General features: G+C 43.9%; 1 protein-coding gene across 1 annotated transcript in view; it reads right to left on the bottom strand.

Moving 5' to 3' along the window:
- WNT10B (Wnt family member 10B) overlaps positions 1 to 23,244 on the bottom strand; it is a 406,409-nt gene that overhangs the window by 36,273 nt on the left and 346,892 nt on the right. Inside the window, exon 4 of the mRNA XM_069653844.1 lies at positions 12,790 to 13,166. Within this exon, the coding sequence (XP_069509945.1) occupies positions 12,790 to 13,166 (377 nt within the window). The remainder of the gene's footprint in view (positions 1 to 12,789; positions 13,167 to 23,244) is intronic.

Here is a 23,244-nt window from a genome sequence, read left to right as displayed (position 1 = left end):
CCATTCCTGAAGTGGAAAAGATCATCACCAGCCTTAAACCTTCCAACTGCCATGGTGACCTCTGTCCTGCGCCTATTATTAAGGAAGCAGCTCATGACCTAGCACCATTCATCACTACACTCATTAACTCTTCCTTTAGCTCTGGGATTGTACCGGACAACTGAAAGGATGCCTGGGTCATCCCGCTCCTGAAAAAACCTACCTTGGATCCCAGCATACCCACAAACTACAGGCCAATCACCACTGTCCCATTTTTACTAAAAATCCTTGACCGTGCGGCATACCTACAAATTCAAGAATAGCTTGAATCAAACAAACTTCTGGGACTCAGGCAATCAGGGTTTCGGCCACGCCACAGTACTGAAACTGCCCTTATCGATTTAAAAACGCAGGTCGAAGATCTCAAAGACAAAGGCAAACTTGCGCTACTACTTCTCCTGGACCTCTCGGCGGCTTTTGATCTTGTTAATCATAAAATTCTTTGTCACCACCTCAAATCAGCTGCACACTTCTCAGACAAAGCCTCAACCTGGATCAGTTCCTTCCTCGATAACAGATCAATGCGCGTGTTCTCTCCATTAGCAGCCGCCCCACCGGCCCCGGTCTCCTGTGGCGTGCCTCAAGGGTCCTGTGTCTCGCCCACGTTATATAACGTGTTCACCAAACCCCTTTTTGATATTCTGGACCACCTCGGTGTCACGTACACCAATTACGCTGACGACACCCAGATACTAATCCCTATCACAGGTGACTACACTACTGACTCCCTCGCCATCAACGCCATCTACCAGGTCATCCAAGCTTGGATGGCTCAACACAGACTTTGTCTAAATGATGAAAAGACAGAGCTCCTCATTCTTGGTTCACCACAAAAACTCACGAAACTTGACCCTGCTTTTAAGTCCTTCACCATTGACGGGAATACTATCCCTACTGCTAAGGACACAAAAACCTTAGGGATTTACATTGACTCGACATTATCCCTGACTAGACAAACCAACTCAGTCTCATCAGCAGCAGCTTATACTTGTAAGCTTATTACGGCCTGTCGCCCGTTCCTTTCCACAGCTAACTGCGTGACCTTGGCTAGGACCCTTGTACTGTCCAAGGTCGACTACTGCAATGCCCTTTACCTAGGTACTAATCGATGTAACTTAAATAAGTTACAAATTGTCCAAAACAATGCGATCAGAGCGGCCCTCAACATTCCCAGGCGCCAGCACATATCCGATACTAGGTGTAACCTTCACTTGCTCTCTATCCCACACCGCATTTCCTTGAAGTCTTTGGCTCTCACCCATAAATGCCTTCACAACCAAGCTCCCTGTTACTTGGCGAACAGATTTGCCCTCCATAGCTCCACTAGACCTCGCAGATCGGCCCAAGCCCCCACGATTCAATCTCCAAAGATCAGGTGGAACCAGCTTCCCCATCTTGGCAGCCAAACTTTGGAACTCACTCCCTAATGAGCTAAGAGCAGAACCCTCCTTCCTGAAATTCAGGAAATGAGGGGAGAGGTCTTACCAAAGCCTGGCTGTCCTCCCAAGACATCTAACACTGGCTCACTGCCCTACTTGCACTTTGACAGACTCTTGTATATGCATTCTGCTTATCGTCTTAATGATATTCTCCTGTTTGTAAATTTTGAAATTCTCCTGTAAAACATTTATACTGCCATGTTATACTTTCATCATGTTGTATCCAAGTTATGCGCCCGGTTGCCCCTGGGCCTGGTGCGCTATAGAAATAAAATAAATACAAATACAAATCAAAATAGTCAAAATACTCGAGAAAGTCGAAGGGCGAAACTCGAGGACTCCCAACATGAAAACGTGTATTAAAAACCTGAAGGTGGCCACCAGAGGTGGAGCTAAAGAGGATGAATGTCATTGGTTGGGGCAGTTTGACCCAAAGTGACAGCAATAGGCTATACGAGCGAGAAAGGAACTTTTAGCTTCAAACTAAACAACTTTATTTTACAGAGGATTACGAGTGAGACGACGAGGAATATTCATTGCATGTGAATCCATGCAAGACCCCATGCTGGAGAACTGAACACTTCACTTAAACAAGGGAACAGCTGGCTATATACCTGATCATCAGTGCTTTTTCTGTGAATTGTTATGAGCTAAAATTAAAAAACACTGTTTGATTAAAATATGCACTATTGTTTGCAAGCAGATTGGTGGAGTACAACACAAATCCAAAGATATACAATTAGAGGTCTATTACAGGTAGCTACAAAAAAACATGCCAAGTGGCTCAGATTGTTTATGGCTATTACTCTCATAGCATCAATGTGCTGCTTTGGCAACAAACCTCCACTGTCTGATTTGTTTAGGTCTGATATTTGAAAACAATAAAAAGAAAAAAAAGAAACAAAATATGGCATTCGTTGTCTATGAGTTTCTAAGCTGCACTGTGACTGATGGAAGGTCTATCTTCATTCCTCAAGCAAATCGTCAAATCTGTCAACTACCAAAGTGACTAGTTCGCGTTTAGAATGTGTTTTTATTAACAGGTGGAGTCAAATAATGTTATCCAATCAAGCAATTGGCAGGGGGATATTGTATATGCGAAATTGTAAATGATATGCTCCATGGACAAAGACTTTTAATAATTAATAATAGTAAGAGAGGCACTGTTGCTTAAAAAAGAAAATGATTGCATGGAGGACTGAACATTAAAGGGATGACTTTGACAACTTGTGATATTATTGGGCTTTATGAGCATTGGTTACGTACAGGGCATTAAACCGCTTAATGGGTATTGTGACAATTCACCAGTGTGAGAAATCTGAGGGTGTTTTTACTCCTAAAACCCCTGGATCCTCTTCTTCGCAGGTGGCAAGGGAAAGGCCATTGCTCTTGGATCCCGACCCGATGGGTGGAGAAGTGAGGGAGGATCACCTAGGTGGAGGCTCCCCGCAGATTGGGAGTGGGGTGCAGATTGGGAGTGGGATTTCCCCCTTTACCTATTTATGACCAACCTAACCCTTCTCTGACCCTTATGGGCTACTTCAAGACCTCTCCCCTCATTTCCCCAAATTTAACATTTAAAAGTACTGGGATGAGGAAGAGGAGACAGAGTAATAAACACTACACCTCCATTTCACCACTCTGGTACTGGGTTGAAGAAGATGATTGCAGAGTGTAGTGAGAGTCAGGCATGTACCTTTAATCATAGTCAGGCAAACATAGGTAAGGATCCACACCTGTAACCTGTTAAGCGGTTGCAGGAGTATAAAAGAGATTAACAAGGAAGCCTGCATTGGAGAGACCAGCATGGGCCCTTTTTGTATGGTGGGATCGGAGAAGGAGCCAGGACGCTGGCAGATACCCCAGAGACTTGTGGGGCACAAGACAAGTATGGAGTGCTGTTGCCTCAGGTGTGGGAGCCTCCAGGACAAAGCATGAACAGAAGGAGCGGCGGGCGAACCAAGAAGAGAGAGGATGCCGTCCGCATCCGTTGAGAAATCTCTCCAATTGCCGGCATGCAGAGGAAAATGCCTGGCATGTGAGCTGGGCTTGCAACAGATAGCTCGCCAGCCTCGGAATCAGAGAAGAAGCTGCGGATGCCGTCGGATGGAGACGCAGAGAGCCGGTGAGTGTCAGGGAGAGCACATGGGCACCAGGGCACTCCTAGAGGTCCATAGATAATTAACAGTCCTGGAAAGCAAGTTCAGCAAATGCGTATTGAATACCGAATTGAACAGAAACTTTAAATTAAGCATAACAAATGCATCTTAAATACTGGAGTGAATGGAAATGTAAAATCAAGCATAACGAATGCATAGTAAATACTGAACTGAATGGAAACTTAAAAATAAGCATAACAAACACATCTAAAATACCAAACTGAAAAGAAAGGTGAAATTAAGCGTAACCAAACTGAATGAAACCTTGAAGCTAGAACTATTGAATACGGAATACAATAAAACGTTATGGGCAAAGCAAATACTGAAAGACAGCCAAAGTGCCCACGGTAAAGGGCGCAAGTGTGAAAGAGTGCCACAGAAAGGTGGGGTATGAGCAAAACCCCCACAAAGTGAACTTTTATGAGTGAATGCAATGCAGCAAAGCCCATGACTGGCAAGAGGTGTGTTACACATGATGGCAGAACCAAGAGGTTGATAAGGAGAAGCCATACAAGGGTAAAATTGCACATAAAGCCAAGCGGCCAACAAAGAGAAACAAATTGAAGGTGACTTGGTGACAGGTGCAGGAGATGAAGAACATAGGGATCCTGGTTGTGCGACCTGTGATGGGTGGGCCGCTTTGTCTGACATCTGCACCTAGACCAATGACCACTGAATGAGGAAAAATCAAAGACATTGGGCCTCAATACGGGTCCGGCGGTAACCCTGCTGGTGCTACCAGCGGGTTGCAGCCAGACCCGTAATGATTTAACGGTACCTGACTTCCCAGTGCCACCGGCCCATTGTGAAACAAACCAAGGAGAAGCATTGTGAGTGAACTGGTGAGGTAAACCAGAAGGGAACTGCATGTGTTGTCTTAAGAGCGAAGCCTCAAGACCCCTTTGCATTTTAAACTGTGTTGCCTACAACTTGGGGAAGGGAACTCTGAGGATTGTTTTGAACTGTATTGCCTTGAACGTGAGAAAGGTAATCTTGAGACTTTTGAGGAACTTTCTTACACTTGGGGAAGGGGAGCTGAAAGAAAGCTGGGAGCTGGAAGAAGCTCAGTACTTTCAGTTAAGCACTATTTCTTTTGATAGTAATATCCCTACACATTGGTTAGCTTTATTTGTGAGGGCAAGAATAGGTTTTGGACACAGGCGGACATTTAAGTTGAACTCTTTGATTCAGACTTTCCTTAGTTTCGTTCAGTAGGGAAATCCCACCTTAGTATAGGGCAAGTTAGGCCTTCTACCATCCTGACATTTGAGTTAATTAATATCTTTTGTTTGAACTTTAAGTCTGTGGTCTGTTTCTTCATGATACCTTCACACCAGGTATGTCACTGCTCCCCAGTGGGAGCCCTTTCCCATGAGGCTAGGGCCAGGCTCGGACTGGCCTTTAGGGCAATAGGGAAATGGCCGAACCAAAAATGCAAAATGCTGGTGTGGGCCAGTTATTTCTGGTCAAAGCGGGCCACTTTTCTGCCCACTGTGGGCCAGTTTCATGAGGTACTTCACTAAGCAGCTAGTAATTTTGACCAGTGTTGCTGAATAAATATTGTTTAAAATGCACAATTTGCATCACATTTTATCAAAAAACAACTCCCCCTTGGGTACTATTCAAACAGTCTGTAACAAAAGGAGTTAATTGGCATTTGCAAATGTGGGGCACTTTTCCACTCGTGCCTGAGACAATTTTATGCCCCAGTCCAATCCTGGCTAGGGCAGTGTGGCCACTAGCCAATAGTTCCCTTAGGGCTGGTTCAATGCTGGAAGACATCTTGGGCAAGGGGTCCCCCTCTGGGGACTAGGATGATCACCTAGGGTACAGCCCCTTGAATAATATCACAACCAAATCTTCCCTAACCCCTCTCCTTTCCAAACCACTTCCTTGAGAGTAGACCAATGTATTATTGTAGTACATGGGATACAGCCAACACAGAAAGTACTAGGACGAAGAAGAGCACAGAAGACATGAAGATTACTGACTGTGCTAGTACTGGTATGAGGTGGCCCACAGGAGGCATGAAGATCAAAGTTTCAAGAGATACAAAGGACTTTGACAATCCGCGAGGGTGGGACTGGCAACAATGCATCACAAAAGACGATTGACTATAGAACTTGTCAAGCCCAGCTGGGAGAAGCAACAGGTGTGGAAACCATCCAGAGCAGAAGTTTTCAAATCCTGCCGGTTGACCGGAGATACTGATGAGCGGAAGACGCTGGCAAATCGTTGAGGGACTTCTCGATGGGTCCAGCTGGAGCAGATCCGATCACAAAGCAGGAAAAGAGAACCGAGTAGTAGTGCATAACGTGCAGCTGCCATGGTGCTACGGAAGCAGAGGAGAGAAGCCCTAAGAGCTGGAAAGATGGAGCCCAGTCCGAGGAAGTCCTGGTGGCGTAACTAAGTCCCAAAGAAGGTAACGGGGGTATGCAAGATCTGGAGGGGACACAGGGGTTGAAGAAAAGCAATCTTGAGCAGCTCTCCACTGGCCCAGTAGTAACAACCAAACTATTGGAAGAGTGGACCGAGCGTCTGAGGAGGACTTCCTTGTCGCAGTGGCAGCAATAAGTCCAATGACCACCAGAGAATGGTCTGGTACCCCAACACAAGTGAAGTGAGCATCTGCGGAGAACCTCCTCATCACAGTGGCAGCAATAAGCCCACTGACCACGAGAGAAGTATCTGGCACCCCAACACAAGTGAATCGAGCAACCGAGGAGAACCTTCTCATTGCAATGGCAGCAATAAGCCCACTGACCACCAGAGAATGGTCTGGGACCACAATATTAGTGAACTGAACATCTGAGGAGAGCTTCCTCGTTGCAGTGGCAGCAATAAACCCACTGACCACCAGAGAAGGGTCTGGGACCTCAAAATAAGTGAGGTGAGCATCCGAGGAGAACTTTCTCATTGCAGTGGCAGCAATAAGCCCACTGACTACCGGAGAGGGGTCTGGGATCCCAACATTAGTGAACTGAGCATGCGAGGAAAGCATCATCATCGCAGTGGCAGGGAGAAGTCCACTGAAACCCCGAGAAGGATTTGGGACTTCGCTAATACTATGAGCGAGTAGAAAAATAAACATCAAGTTGAAAGATAAGGAAACAACCTCTCAAACCCAAGGGGAAGAAACTTATGCCCTTTGAATATACTCAAGAGACGCCAGGGGAAGGGAGTCATTTCCCCGGTTTTGTTATGAATTATATTGGAGTTTGAGGACAAATCCAGGAGAAGGGAGTCATTTTTCTGGTCCCAAAAGTTGAGTGGTACAAAGATTTTGTTGGAACCACCAGTCAGGGGAAAAGAGACATTCCCCCTGGCATCCTTTTGCAACAGAACATTTCGGAAACACCACCTGAATAACAGGAGAAGGGAGTCATTCTCCTGGAGAAGGAACTTTCTGTTGGATTATTCTTTAGTTGTAGTGTAAGGGATAGAAGTATGGTGTCACATGGGACAGTGGAGTTTGATTTCAACAGACATTAGTTTGAGGCAGGAAACCTAGGGATAGTCAGGGTTTCTTTTTACTATAAATGAACGTTTTTAGCAACCACTATACCACCTTTGTGTCAGCTGTCTTCTTTGACACCCTTACAGTAAATGTACGAGTTAGGCGTTGGCCAGTTCTCATGGACTACCGACAGACACACCGCCTGAGCCTGCTTTGTCGCTTTTAAGTGTCTACTGTATACTTAGTTTGAACCTCGTCCTGCCCAAACCAGGAACTTCAAAAGGGTACCCTCTCCACTCCATGCACTGTCTGTTTCAAAGAATGCAACCTGTTCTTTAAAAGGGGGTTGCACCCTTTTACTCCATCACAACTTCCATTCCCATTTCACACTAGCCTCCCTATCTGAGCCCTCCCACCTCCCCTCACGCTTGTCGCAGTCCCCGTCTGCCACTTCTTCCAGGCTGCCCCTCTCCCCTGCACCCTTTTCACACCCTCCTGACCCATATCCCTAAGCCCACCTGTGCTGCCTTGCTTTGCAGTGAGGACCCACATGGCAAAGACAGCGCAGTAAATACCTCCGCTGCTAATGTAGCAAGGGTGAGGTATGTCACGTATGTAAATCATTCAATCATTCAATGCCTAACGTAAAATAGAAGTCCCATTTCTACTGCATTTTTCTCACAAGAAATGTAAACATTAGGAGCAGGATTGGCCGATACAACTTACTGTATTCAACTAATCCAGCTTGTAATGCATGTGTTGGAAACATGGAAGCCCGGGCTGCTGTAGTACATTGCAAGGGTACATGAAGACACACTTCTATCATGCAATGTAATTTACGTTTGTCTTTTTTCGTAGTAACTGTATACTATGGATGTTTGTCGGGTTTTCTTGGCCAATTACACACTGAAATATAAAAAGAACTCCATTCTATGGAGGCATCTAGAAACACTTCCCTGCCTGAAATGCAAAAGCAGGTGACATTGTAGACAACTGAGCAGCGGTAGCTACACATGGGGAGTTTTTATACTGTACTTAAGGAAATTGCAGGAGTTGAGTGCACCACAAAATATAGTTACCACCTGCTGGATATGTCTGTGCCAAAAATAACTTTGTTTATAGAGACTAAATTACCACTCTTCTGCACAGCATAGGTAGTGAGGGGGATCAAACATACAACTTAGAAAAAAACGGAGTTGTGACCTCTCCATCAGTGCTCTTTTTAAAAATAAATATTAAGCATACACATGGCTTACAATTGTACGCCCTAACCAACAGTCGAAGATAGCAGGTGGTAGGAGTAAAGACAGAACTACAATGTGGAGATTGGCACACCTACTGCACAGGAGCTAGTAAAAATGACATGTCCCATACACAAAGAATTATCATTTTAAACAACGGGCAGAGTTTCACAAAATCAAAGGAAAATAGCATTGATCGTATAGGTGGAGATAAACTGACAATTTTCACTGATGGTGGCACCATTTTAGTAGCTGCAGGTATTTCCGTGCTTTACTTTTTTAGTGTCCCTAGTGCATAGGTGGGATTGTACGGGATACTGGGTAAATGTACAAGGTAGGACTCAGCCAGTTATTCTAGACTACCAAAGTCCAGCCAGACTCAACCAATCAAGTTGTAAGTACCTACTGTATAAGTAGTGTATTTATACTGGGGGTATGGTTTCATTCAATGTACTGGAGCCTATATTTTATATTTCATATTTCATATATACAGTAGGAGACGTATTTGCATCAGGCAACTTATATGTTTTTTGTAGTGGCAGTATACTTTGGCAAGTACCTTTTGTTTGGTCAGTCTTTTCATGAATTATTATTATAATTAATAATGGAGAGGATAATTAATAATATGAGATTATTGGTTGTGAGGATGGAACCAGAGCTTCTGGGGTTGCTTGCTTCCCAGCCATGGGGTGTAACCTTTGGTACACCAAAGCTCTGACTATGACACATGCCAGAACGGTTGTGCCTGATAAAAGTGTGCCCATCTGTGTTGAGTACAGTGAAAGCATGTGCAAACTCCTCGACTGATGTTGAATGACAAGAAAACACAGGGGCTCATTTTGGACAAAATCGTAATTTGACGTTGGAGAGCTGTAACGTTTACACTGTAACGTAAGCAGCCCCCAAACACCATAATTTTTTCACTTGCACTGCAGGATGCAAATATAAAGGGCAAAAGGCAACGTACAAGCGTGTACGCCACCGTTTGCCCTTTACATTTGCACTCCTGCCTGGCATGTTGGTATGCCATACAGTGTTTACTTTTGTTTGTGAGCACTGTGTGCCATGCTCATTGCAAGCGGCACTTACAAATGAAATGCAACCCGCCCCCACATGCTGGTGTAGCCCATGAAGACATTTTGCAGATACCCTCCAGAGCACAGGCCTTTAATTGGGACCAATGATGCTTTAGCCCTTACTAAATGTATGGTTCTATGTTCATTCTTCGCCCGTTTTGTTTCACATCACTTTTTGGCGATTATTATTTTTATTTACATTTTTATTTATTTTTGTATGTATTATTTATCCCTATAAACAACCCCACCCTACCCCTTACATGCCTACCCCCTCAAGCATGTGGTCACAGTCTTGGTGAAGGAAATCTTTCATATCTGCCATCATCTTTACAAATAATGAGGGGTAAAACGTAATCCAAAGGGAGTATTTTGAACAGATAAAGTTAACACTTTCTCATTGTGGCTTACCAGTGGTACAATGATTGAGGGCATATCAGGGTGTACATTTACCTATCCTGCAAGTGAGTACCACACAACTATTTCCCCTCCTGGAGATCGGAGCACTTCTGAGCTGGAATAACTACCTTAAACCTTTCTACCAGACGAAATATGTTCAGGTTGTTCCACAAGTTTGTCTTGTTCATCTTTGCCACTGCAACGTAGTGATTGTAGAATCCTAATAGAATCTCTTAAGTGTGACCACCTCTATCAGATTCATTTGGAACATTTGGAAATATTTGATAAACATTTGTGAGAGATGGGGGAAAGAGGAAGGGGATTTCTAGTAGCTGTAATCTACATTCTTTGCTCACCCCCTAAAGGATTGAGGGATATTGTGTATTGGTTCTAAGCTTGATGGAAAAAGGGCTAACCTCATTCCTCCTGGAGAATAATATTTCCTGGCTTTGGGACCACAAGTTCCTGCTCGTGGCAGCAGGTGATGTTACAGTGAGGAAAACATAGGGTATGTAGACGCTTCTTGGTTTGGAAACTGATGATCAATTAATGTAGTCCTATCATTTCTGAGCCTTTGCTTCATAGGCAAAAAAGAGCTTGCAGGAAGCAGTCTCTCTCTTTTTCCCTCTCTCTTTCTTCTGAGATATGAAAATAGGTGCTTTTTCTAAGCCTGATTGATAATAGACGTAAGTGGTTTCGATGTTAGGATATTCATCTTTTCCTTAGATAGTTCCTTGTCAGTTGACAAGTGAAAAAGGTGAAGACCACTGAAAGGAAGTTTGTGCTACTTCGCTTATGCTTCAGGGATCAGTTTGATTTATGGGCAAGCCTGCTGTCTGACATCTAAACCAATGCGCAATACCCTGACAGACATGTCAACATGCATTGTAATGGACTAAAACATATGTATGGCCACTTGTTTGACCTCTGTAATTCCCACCAAGAACTGCTCTTTCTTATTTGGCACAAGGTAACCGGAAATTCTGTGGCATCGTTCCATGGTAAGCCCTTACAGTGGCCTCTGTGTTTGTCTATCGAAGCTGTAGGGCACTGCTGAGGTACATATTCTTACCTACAACATTTATTGAAGTCTTCTATTTGCCTAATGTAGTTAAGTTGGAGACAAATGAGAAGTAGAAGGCCCTCTGTCTTTAGCCGAGATGACTGTTGAATGGGCCAGATGGGTAGAAGCAGGCCACAATTTCTCCACGGGTGAAAATGAAATTTTGCATCCAGCTTCATATTATTAACTCAATGGGTGGTGTCCTATATTTTCTTGACCTCCCGGATGACATGAAGTTGCAAGGGTATTTGTGTTTTACTTGCTTTTGCTGATCGACCAGAACGAAGATCCCTGTTTAGGCTGCCAAAAGTCTCTCAAGATTGTAAGCTGATAAACTCCTCCATCATTACCATTACTCTCTCGTGATATGCCTTTTCACATTAAGGCTGTGTTTGGTCTTCTGTTAGGGCTATTTCTGCATGCTTTAATTTCCATAGAGGCTCTTTGGTGTCCAGAGATTGGGACTTAGTGACCAGAACGTCAGTGCTGTAGGACACAAAATGAGAGTATGAGCTGGTTACAGGATTACTACTTTTGAGTCACTTGATATTTTTTGTGGTGAGTTTTAGTATTGATTTGCACTTGATAGATATCTGCATGCTTTTACTTTTGATTAACTTAGCAAAAAAGAAGGCACGCACCCGGGCCTGTATCACTTGTGATTTAATGTATGTCCCCTTTTAAGAATAGTATAGAATGCTCTTAGACTGTGATTTTGTGCAATTCGCTCTCTTCTCTATTTATTTTCACTTGGTGTGAACAAAAGCCTGTGTGGGGATTTGGAGGAGTTGCAAGAAAGTACAAATTGGAACCCTCTTAATTTGTTTTCCAAACTTTACCCATGGGCCTGTCATTTTCATGTTGGGTAAAAGCTCTGGAGTGAAGGAGGAAAGGTGACATCTGGAGCCAGGCGATGTCAGCCAGGAAAAAGGGTTGTGTTTACTATTGTTGAGATACTCTATGAATTTTCAGCCCGAGAAAGTAGAAGAACCCATTTTGACATTGTTCCCTCTAGAATTTCAGTCCCCTGCTGTAAAAGATGCCTCTCCATTTCTTTCTAAATTTCCATAGCAAAGTACTAAAAAGCACAGGAGTGAACAGTCATAACAAAGATCAAATGCATACTCAAAATGACAGAAAAGAAACTAAAACTGAACAATGGAGGTGCATCACCTCACTTATTTCAGAAAATCATCCACTCTCAGAAGTTGAGTGTCTGGGACTGTCACTGCAGCTGCCGTATTTAGTTAGCAGACATTAAAAAAAGACTTTCAATACTATCAATGTTTGTCTCCAGCAGTTTCGGCATCAACGTTCAAATGAAGACACGTTGAAACAACTTCAGAAGTGTTTTGATTATTGCAAATACTCTGGTTTTCTGTTAATCTTAAACTTTTAATGTCTAAATATATTTTAATTCATTAATATATAGCTTATATGCACCTAGATTAAAACTAACTTTGACCCACGGTTTCACTGACTGATCCTGTGTATGTATGTGCATCCTTCAACAATGGTGATAATACTTTGTAAGGTCTTTATTTTGTTGTTGTTAGGAAAAAGAATAAAAACGTCAGATCATTTGCTGCTAACAGGAGTCACACCTTTTAAAATGAAAGATTGCTTAGGGCCAGCTAGTGAAAGAGCGTGTCCAGGCACCAAAGAACTCATTACTCGACAACTTGCAAATGTGTACAGTTTTCTAGTGTATGATTGAGGGTCCTGTGGCATAGCCTCTCACATAGTAGGGTATCCATACCCAGATAGCAGACTTCTCTCACATAGGGATAACAATTCTGCAAAATACATACATCCTGCAAAGGTGTACCTGGTGCAGTAGCGCAGACTTCCAACTAGGCTAGACTTGTTTGCAAGCCAGGAGTTCAGACACAGCCATTGCCACAAAGCCGATGAGTTACCTGCCGGCCCACACGGTTGTTGTGGATCCTCATTCGGGCTTGGATGTCCCGAGGGGATTCTCTGGAGTCTAGGAAATCCCTGGAGAACCTTTCCCCAAATTCCAGTTCGTGGCTGCAGCCTCCCCACTCCCATGTGTCCTGTGGGTTGGGCTCTGCTGGCTCGCCAAGCAGCGGTGACAGATCTGGATGGTAGCCCTTCACTTTGGCCAGAGCCTGCAGCTGCAGCTGGTTCAACTTGAGTCGTATCTTCTCTTCATTGCTTCGTCGCTTCCCCTCACAGCCACAACCATGCAGCTTCCCGAGACTGCAGGCTGTGGCCACTGAGTGCATAACACCAGCCGCCAGCAGGGAGAAAGTGAAGGCGCTCTCACGGAAACCTGGGGGCAGAGGAGAGGAGTGTTTTTAGGATGACCAAAGGAAGACACAAAATCAACCCCCTGTCCCGCCTCTTTGCTTTACATAATCAGATGGTCCTTTGCTCAACATTAAGTGCTCTGTCCTTCGTCTCTCTTCTATTCTTCTATCCAGTGACCTGCCTTATAAGGATTCCCTTTCAATGATCCACTGAAGCCAACCCAACTAAAAGCTTTCTGCTTTTCATCTTTACTCCTTCCAATGGCCTTCAGACCTGCCACAAAATCACACGTGCTGTGCCTTCCTCTGCTCCTTCCTTATGGACCGTTTACCCTGCTGACCCATCACCCAATTCGGATTTTCCTGCCTTTGCTCTACTTTCCTACCAATGAGCTTATCTTTGCATAACTAAAGCTGTCCTGCTATTCGCTCATCTTTCCAGTTATCTACAGACCAACAGCCAACTTCAACTGCTCTGCTCTTGTTTGCCTTTTCTTCCAGTGGCCTGCTGGCTTTCTGTCCAAACTAAGGTGCCTACCCCTTCCTTTTAAATGTGTCCCATTTTTCCACGTCCACTAAAGTGCCAAGCGTTTCTCTCATTGGTTCTTAAAACGGCAAGCTTCCCTTTCACACTGCCTAGGAATTCGTTCTGACCCAATCGTCCTCCCTTTAACTGTAATAACTAGAAGTAATCTAACCTCCCTCTCTGTGCATTTAATGCTCGGGGGCTAAACACAAATTGATGTGCTGTGTCGTTCTGGATCTTGGTCCCTCCATCAATGATGCGTGCTATGGTTCCTTCAAACCAATTTCACTAACTGTCTGCTCTTCACCTATTGGAGGTTGCAAGCTGTTTTTTTCCAATGGTCCTGAGGTTGCTCTGCTTCCATTTCTTTCCAGCCCTCGAATCCACACATCAAGGTATGCTGTGTTATCCTTTCTCTTTAGTGTTTGAACCTTGCACATATTGAGTGTCCTGCAGCCTAGCTTCTGCCCGTCCTCCATAAATTAAGGCCTATTGTCTATCCCCCATTTTGGTTCCAAGGCCTTACACATGTTGAGCTGTGCTGTGTTCTTTATGTCTTGCATTCAGATGGGCTACATCCTGAGGTATGCTGTGCTATCTATCCTAAATGGTATTTATTTACCAATAAAGTGAGTGACATTCCTGCTCCTTTCCAAGCCAGAAATATAGTAACACTTTGCCATCCAGTCTACCCGCACATCTTCCTGCCTTATACTTAAACACAATCATTCCTGGCACTCCAGGAGACCTTACTAGGCACTCCCCTGTAATCTCTTGTCCTGCCAATGACTTGATTGATTTGCCCTTGCTCTTGGCCTCATACATGTATATTGCACTTGTCACCCATCTGTCCATGTTCTCTGTCTGGGTCTTGCGTCCTCCTCACACCTGTCGTTCAGACAGTCGTGTAATTGTCTCCTTCCCTGCCTGTCATCATTAGTCACATATCTGTCTCCCGCCTGTCCCTGCCCTCCGCCTTAGACTACTGTGCCTTCCCCATGTATTGCCTTCAGCCTCAGAGAGTTTTGTGCTTCCATCCTGCCCCTTCCTCACAGATGGTCGTGTGCCTTTACTTATCACTGTACCTCAGTTTGATATTCCACTTCCCTGACAGTGTTTGCCTCAGTCAGTATTGTGCCTCCACCTACCCTTGTCTCTCTGCCACAAAGAGTTTTTGTCTCCCTCCTTTTCCAGTCATTCTCCTTTATCAGTCTTGAGCCACTATTCTATCACCTCAGTCTGGCGGCTCACCTCTGTGTCTATCCCGATCAGGAAATCAGGTGCCTCCCTCCTGCACTAGTCCTCCTCCAAATGCAGCCCTGTGCTTTCCTCCTCTGCCTTCGGTCTTCCTCAGACTTTCATGTCCCTACCACCAGTTTCACTCTTGATCTCAGTCACTGTTGTGTCTCCCACTTGTTCCACCACTTCCAACACTTTTGCGACTCACCGCCCCCCTGTACTTCTACTTTAGACATTGTTCTCGCCCACCCGTCTGCTCCTGTCAACTGTGTACCTCGCTACAGTGCCTGCTCGCTGTATCATACTGTTCTATTTCTATCTTCTGTGTCTACCAGCACTATGGGTGGATGTGTTCTTACTTTAGAGAAACCAGCTACAAAAGTGAGCTTCTGGCTGTTATTAACATTTTGTTAGCTGTACAGAAAATGAAGACATCACGTGTTTCCCTTCAGCATGCTCCTTTTCTGTGATGTATCTTATTTCAACAGACTTAAGACTAAATACCATAAACTGAATCCATATACCACAATATGAGTTCACACAGCCCACTAGTATTAACATATTATACAACACACCTCAACTTGAATACAGACACCTCAGCAGTCCACACACTTGAAGCAGAGTTCACAAACACATGAACCAGAGCCCACAAACATAAACCTGAATCAACAAACCCAAGCACGATGAAAAACATTACGCCCTTCAATGAGCCTTAACTTGAAGTAATTTTTTCTTCAAAATAAAGATGTTTGTTTTATTTGAACCTTAACTTAAGTTCACACGTTGTAACCTCAATCCACTCCAGCACACCTGAAGTCAATACCATATACTTTAACATGAGTCTGCCCATCTAAACTGGGTTAATACACCTGAATGTCAGTCTAAAAATGAACATACATGAATACCATTGAATACACATCAGAACAGGCATCAGCACAACTCAACAAAAACATTGCTCAACAAGTATCAATACATTCCAAAATGCAACACCAAAAATGAACATGTGTCAACACGAACCAAATCAGCTGAACATTACTCAACACACCTCAAAAGGGCTTTGTCTAATGAAACATATATTGCAATACATCTAAACATTCAGCATATCCCAGCACGCATCAGGTAATTTCCTCACCACAATATTGTCAAGGCAACATCCCAAATACCCCAACCAGTATCATGCTCTTATGTGTCCCAACACACGGACAAGAACCATAGTTCCTGAAAGAGTATTAGCACCCGGGGTGGCGGGAGCAACTAATCAGATTGCTTGGATCGTGGGCTGAATCCCACAATCAAAGCCCGCCTTCCAAGCAGCCTGCCAGCTGCTTCCCCTGCCCCGCCATCTTACCCCAACCCTCCCTTCATGTTAAATTCCCCATCCTTCCCACCCCCACTTACCTGTTCTCTAAAGCGGCGTTGACTCCATCCTGGCCACCATGGAAATAGAAGAGGGACTCCTTATGGAGCCCCGCCTTCCTGATCCATTGCGGCCTTCTTAAGAAAGTATTTTCTTTCAATGAACGGGATGCAGCGAGGCGTACCGTTCATTGAAAGAAAATACATTGTTCTTAGCACCCTGGCTTACCGGATTGGCAACCCGAGGTGCCAATAGCAATAATCACTCGTTCCACAGGCTGGAACGGATGATAACGACACCGGGGACCCTCGTCGTCGCTATGCTCGTACATGTATCAACACACCACCAGGTGAAACTCCCAATAATCATGCTCAAGTCAACACACCAGCAACGTTTAACATCCCTCTAGATTTGGCAGCATCTGCTAAAACACACCGACATGCACTGACATACCTCAGTATGAATCAACACATGTCACTGTGAATGAACACACTTGAACATGTTAAACATACCTTCATTTGCAACAAAGGTAAAGATGATTGGCCATATATCAACATGGATCAAAACATGTCAATAGGAGATGCAACTCATACAGTCAGGTTTCCTGCCTCTGCGAAGTCTTAAATTCAGGACCAAGAACAGAATTAGATTAGACTGAGCTGGTTTTCAGATCGGTTGCATATAGTCACCAGAAACGTGTGTTTTACACTGGCACCATGGAATGAGAGTTAAAGCTTTCCTAAGGACTAAGAAGGGTGCAAGGAGAATCAGAAGGGGAAAGAGCTCAAGACCCTCCTTTTCTAGAAATTGCTCCTAGCCTAGGTCCATACACCGGCCATTACCCACCATACCTGATGCCCAGTGTTCCTCCCCTGCATACTTATAGATCCCTTGCTGACAATTGCCCTTCCTCCCCTGTTCTTAGATCCCCACTCCCTTGTTTTTCTGCTCCCTCACCTTGCTCTTTCCCCTATGGTTGCAAAGCGCTCTGTTGCTTCCCGAAGCTAGGTCGCGCTCAATAAATACCCTAATAATAATGATAATAATAATAATAATTAGAACATTTAGTTAATGCAATTCAAATATATTTAAATTATAACATGATGTCAAAACAAATACATTCAAAATAAGTACGATTAATTTCGCAAAATAAAGTCAGTACTTGGATTGAAATTATGAACAATATTCAGGATTTGCCACTGGATGAAAGTGCAAAACGTTCTTTAAATAAAATGCATATTGTCGTTTGAGATTTTTCCTAGCTGACCTACAACCAGAGGAATAAATTAGGTCATGCCCAGAAACTAGGGCTTTGCCACATTGCAGGAATCTTTGGTTAAACTCGAAGAAATCACGCGTGCAAACGACAAAAGCAAATTCTTTTGTAGGGTGCAATGTATTTCATAACTTAGCTTCAGGACTGTCACACTTTGGTCTAGGTATGAAGAAGCTAACTTATTTTAGCTCAAGTTCTCTCTAATATGGATCTGGCATGCTTAAGGGCTGTGCTTTTATTGTTAAAGTGCATGGCCTCCTACCTATGGGCATCACTGCACAGCACTTCCTGAGCATTATGGCTAAGATTTTGGATAGGGCTTCTTTCCATATTCTTCTTGGAAACATAGGTGTCGGTGCATGGCCTGCCTCTGTGTCACCCCCCCACCCCCGTTGATCGTCAATTGCATGGTCAACTGCACTGTCAGGGTAAAACTAGAAAGAAGATCCAGGACTCTGTGCCCAATTAATTTTGCCAAAAAAAACCCCAACCCAAAATATAAGCATCCATTGAAATGGTCATTGAAACATAGCAGTAAGACCATTTCAATGGACGCTTATGTTTTGGGTTGGGTTTTTTTTTTGGAAACATACGTAATTTATAATTTGACTCACATAGAGGGATACAGATTTGAATAAATTGTGAATATAACAGCCCTGATTTGAGAAAGGCCGAGGAAGGCCGAAACACCTGTCATCAGCCTAAGGGCAATTCATTAAAAATATGTACCCACATAATTGGGCGCAGAGTCCTGGATCTTCTTTCTAGTTTTTCCCATTGTCTATGACGGGTTTCTATTGGCTTACCGTCAATCCAGTGAACTGCGACCACACAAAAGCATCTATATAAGGGGGAGTAGGGGTCTCCTACCCCCTTTCCACTGTTTGAATACACTCTACTAACGTGGAAGAACAACACTACTATAACCATTGAATCTCGAGTCGCCGAACAGACCAGCTGTACCCATAAGCCTGATGATGTGTATACTTTTGCACCGTCAGGGTACTTCAGTGTCTACCACAGTATCCTCTTCTTGTATTCCACCATTAGGGTAGAGTGGCTAATCATGTGATCCACTAAACCAATTTGAAGCGTATAGCTCCTCAGATAGTCCAGCTTCTTCTGACTGTTCTTGAGCACTTCCTGACAGGTAAACAAAGCATTGGGCATTGAGTGTACCATGATCGTAATTCTATCTAGCAGTGATTGAGGTGCAAAGGTTTTATCTTTTGGTTGTCTTTGTCCACATGTACTCAAAATACTGTCAGACCTGATAGCCGCTGCTTCACAATGTCGAGGCTTCCAGCTGTTTCCCAACTTTGTTTCGCCATCTACAACCCAGACTCAGGGCCATGGCATAGTCTCTTTGCTGTAAAACCTGAACCTCATTTTCAGGAGGCATCAATATTTGGTAGAGGTGGCATTCTTGTCAGCAGCAGTAATTGCTATTTGGTGAGACTTATCAAATGGTTGCTGTAGATGATTTACATACTTGAGGTACGTTTAATGTCATGTCCAATCTGGGGTAACCTCAAATCAGAGGTTAGTAGCAGGAAAGACTTCCGTCCAAACTTCATGAAATAGGTAACTAACCCATGGCATTATTGCAAACCAAAGTATCCCTATGCTGGCTCCAATGTGCCTGGCCCTCTATTGGCAAAGTGCCAAGCATGTCTAATAATGCCCGATTGAATCTTTCATCTTGTGCATCTGCCTGAGGATAGTATGGGAGGTGCAGGTTTCCTTAACATTGACAAGACGCATTGTTTCACGTATGTGACAGGATTGAAAACCAGGACCTTTATTTGAATGTAGTCATGTTGACCGACCATAGTACTCAAAGAACTTTTTCCATATCGCTTTAGTGACTGTGGTGGCTTTTTGATATTTAGTTGGATTAGCTTGAGTGTATCAAGGGAAACTATTTGATCACCAGGATGTTTTGTACTCCTCTGCTGTTTATCTCCACAATCATCAAATTGGTACACTCTGGGTCCATGGGCCTGGCACTCTGCAGCAGGCGAAGATAGGCTGCAGGATGAATGCCAGCTTTGTGGGTGAAGCACTGAACAAATGATTAACAGTACGTTTCCACATCTTCAGTAAAGCATGGCCGGTAGTATCTGGTCTGAATGAGCTCTATTGTCCCTATGTTATGCATCTCTTCCCCGGTGCCCATGCTGGTAATACAGAAATTACAACACAGCAGGAGAACTCTGATGGGATATTACTGGTCAGGGAAGCAGGTAATCACTGATCTGACTTTATTTACACAGAACTCCACCTTTACCACGGTTTTCCACTTTGTAGTCATCTGATACTCTGCCTCATAATGAGGCAGAGTAAGTCCACTCCTGTCCCACATGGCATTGTCTATGCTGCCATCTCGTAACTGCGCAACTCAGATTTACTTTCGAGTCCTGAGGTCCAAATCTGCTTGTTTAAAACAGATGCTATTGTAGTAGGCTCCTGGTATCCCTGTTGAAGTTCCTCCCAGATTGTCCACCACTCTGGCTTGGTATGGATTTGATTTGGTTGAATTCACCCAGCAAGCTTCCCCCTACATGGATGAAACCTCTGCCTAGGAAACTTGTGCATATTCTTCATCTAGGTAAGGCAGGTGGGAGAATGTATTTTTATCAGATTTGCTCACTTCAGGCTGATACAAAAATTGAAAATCATAGGCAAACAGAGGGGCTAGCTAAAAATAACCTAGAGCATCCAGTTTGCCTGACTTCAATATGTAGGTATACAGGAACAGCAGAGGCTGAGATGCAAGCAGCAAGGAAAGAGTGAGTATGGAGGACTTTTACAGAGAGGAAAAGACAGATGCACAGGGAAACGGGATTCGGGTACGGGAGGAGCCAAAAGGCAAAACTAGAAGTTCTCAGGTGAGGACACATAACAGCATCAATAACGGGACTGAACACATGGGCCTGGAATGCTGCAAACGATGATGCACATTTTGTTCCATATGGTCATTCTGAAGGACCATTTTGGAATCATGCTGTGTTAAATAAAAATGGTAATGCTTTCAGATTTCCATCTCTAATAAACATGTCTGTCTCTGTGCCCTTCTTCCCATTGAATCATGCAGTGTCCTTCTTTGGATCCTAACAGAAGATGAGAGGGTTGCTTTCAGTTCTGACTGTTTTGTTCCATGGAGATAGTCTTGCAGTGCTTCCATGATGATCCACTTCAAATCTAGAAACTCAGGTTTATCTACTAGATGGTTCCTTTCAGGTGGATTCAGGCAGAGGTGGCAAAGGCAACTAGTCTCCATTTTCCTTGCTGATCCTGGTATAAGTCTGCAGCTGGATCATCCAGATTGGCATTCACATGAAGGACATCGGGACGTTTCATATCATTTCAGGCCAATACAGGAGCTTCTATAAGAGTCTTGATAAGTGTGTGGAAAGCTTGCATAAATGCAATGGTCCAATGCTCCCCAAACGGTTCACTGTGATGAACTGGAGCACGGTTCTGATTTGTATTTATTTTCCTCTGTTCTGCTGGTAGCCTTTGATTAGGTCTGTAAATGGCCTATCACTTTCTGAGAAATCTGGGACAAAACCTCGATAGTAACTGCAGAAATCCAAGGCTTACGGGTCAACTCAGAGAAACCTAGAGGGCAGGTAAAGGCTGACTTCCCCAGAACTTTGGGATACATGAGTATCTGGTAATAGCTACTATGCAGATTCAACACTGAGAACCAATGGCTTCTATCAAGCAGTCTAGAGCTTCATCTATTTTGTGGCTGTTTAACCTTCTATAATCAAAACACATTCTGACATCATTATTTTTCTGCTTGGCCACCACAGTCAGTGAACCATAAGGGCTCTTGGACTCTGGAATTAAGCCATCTCCTCCAGATGGCACTTGGCATCTTCCACAACAGCTGGAGTGATACATCTCAAACATTCTCTGAATGGGGCATCATCACTGACCAGATATGGTGTTAAACACTATGTGGTTCCCCAGTGTCCCAATGATGTGCCGACAATAGTCCCACTTCTTCAGGTGGCTCCTTTATTGCATCACAGCTTGTAGTTGAACCTTGTACGGGAAGGGCTTGCGAACTGAGCCATTTTAATGCCTCCTGCAAACTGGACAGAATGATATGTGATACTTGTTTCTCCCCCAGTTCATTTGTAAGCACCTTCCTCTGAGCCAACAGCCCCCCTGGTAAGTTATAATTTTCCACCTAAAGCCTTGCATGTCGTCAGTGTGGGCGGAGATGGATCTGACCAGATAGGATTACTATGATGTGGACTGCAATACTACCCTAACTATTCATGATGGAGATCATATTTTCTACAAGTCCCACATGTGGATCATTATGAGCCAATTGCTTCTTTAGCTAAGCCTTTGGCAGACAGGATGCATTGTTAATGTGCAGTCATAATGTGTGCAAGTCATTTGCTTGCTGCATATCCTTGCAATTCCCCCACACACTGCAGAATTTGTCCCAATCACGAAAGGTACTTCTGAATAGGCATGCCAGGTGATGCTTAGGTGATGCTCACCAGTGCCAGAACAGTGAAAGTAGTGTTAAATTCTGCTACTATCAGATTCACTCCAGTCCCAATCAATAATTCAAGTGGAAGGTGCTTTAAATACAGTTGGTAGTAGGCCTCATAGTCAATGGCCAACTGAGATTCACTCTCCAACTGAGCGTTAGTGCATCTTCCTTACAAATCGACTGGGACCGAACTACTAGCAAAATCAATCACATGGGGATGACAACAAACCTTTGGTGGGTGGTAGGTACTGGTTGCTTAACACACATGACATATTATTCTACATGATTGGGTACCTTTGCTGTGTCAGTACTTTCCGACATAGTCGGACGTGCTGGCTGCACTATTTTTCCGACATGGCATGCAGAGGTGATCACAATGCAGCAAGTGTAGCAGTCATGTTTTCATAGTCAGCATCTCGGTGAAACTCTGGTGTAACGTCATCTAATCTACAGCAGTAAAATAAATACCAGGGGTACAGTGGAGTAGCTTGCCAGGCTGCCTATTTTCGTGGCTCTTCTGAATTGCTGGCACACTCCTTCCTTTGAGGGTGTTGCAGAGTCTCTCCCTGTTGCCACATAAGAGGATTTATGTTAATAAATTACCAGTTTGTGCTGTAACCACTGCATCAACTGTTGGAGTTCCCTGACTATATGAAGTATCTGTGGTAGCATTCTCTCCTTTCTTTGTGTTACAGTAAATGCTTTTTTCATCCATCTCTCCTTGCACAGTTCGGATCTCTTTTCCAGTGACTCCTTCAGCCTCACTTGAATGAGCATCATTTGAACAGTCTCTATCTTGGGCAGCACTCATTTAGTTTTTCTGCCTTCACTTCTTTTCTCTGATGGGCCAAGTGGACACGTCGCTCAATGCGGTAATCTAATAGATTTTTCTGATGGTTCGTGCTTGGTGGCATTGAACTTCACCGTCAATTTTACTCGAATTCTGTGCTACCAGATGCTTCCTCTAAGGTATACATAACTTGTTTGGAACAGGATTAGAGTTTAAAAAGGATTGAATTGTCTTTAACACTGGCCCCGTGGCGCTACAATCACACATCGCCATGTCTAAAGATCTGGCAGTTGCAACACACTTTCAAAGTATTTTTTTCATCAGCCAACAACTAAAAATGATCTTTCCCTTTAGGTGCAGGCTGTTCCTCTGTAAACGGGCAGTGGCTGTG

This window comes from Ambystoma mexicanum, chromosome 3q (genome assembly GCF_040938575.1).
Source record: "Ambystoma mexicanum isolate Mex_15411 chromosome 3q, UKY_AmexF1_1, whole genome shotgun sequence".
NCBI classification, from domain to species: Eukaryota; Metazoa; Chordata; class Amphibia; order Caudata; family Ambystomatidae; genus Ambystoma; species Ambystoma mexicanum.
This window is presented reverse-complemented; position numbering and strand designations above follow the sequence as displayed.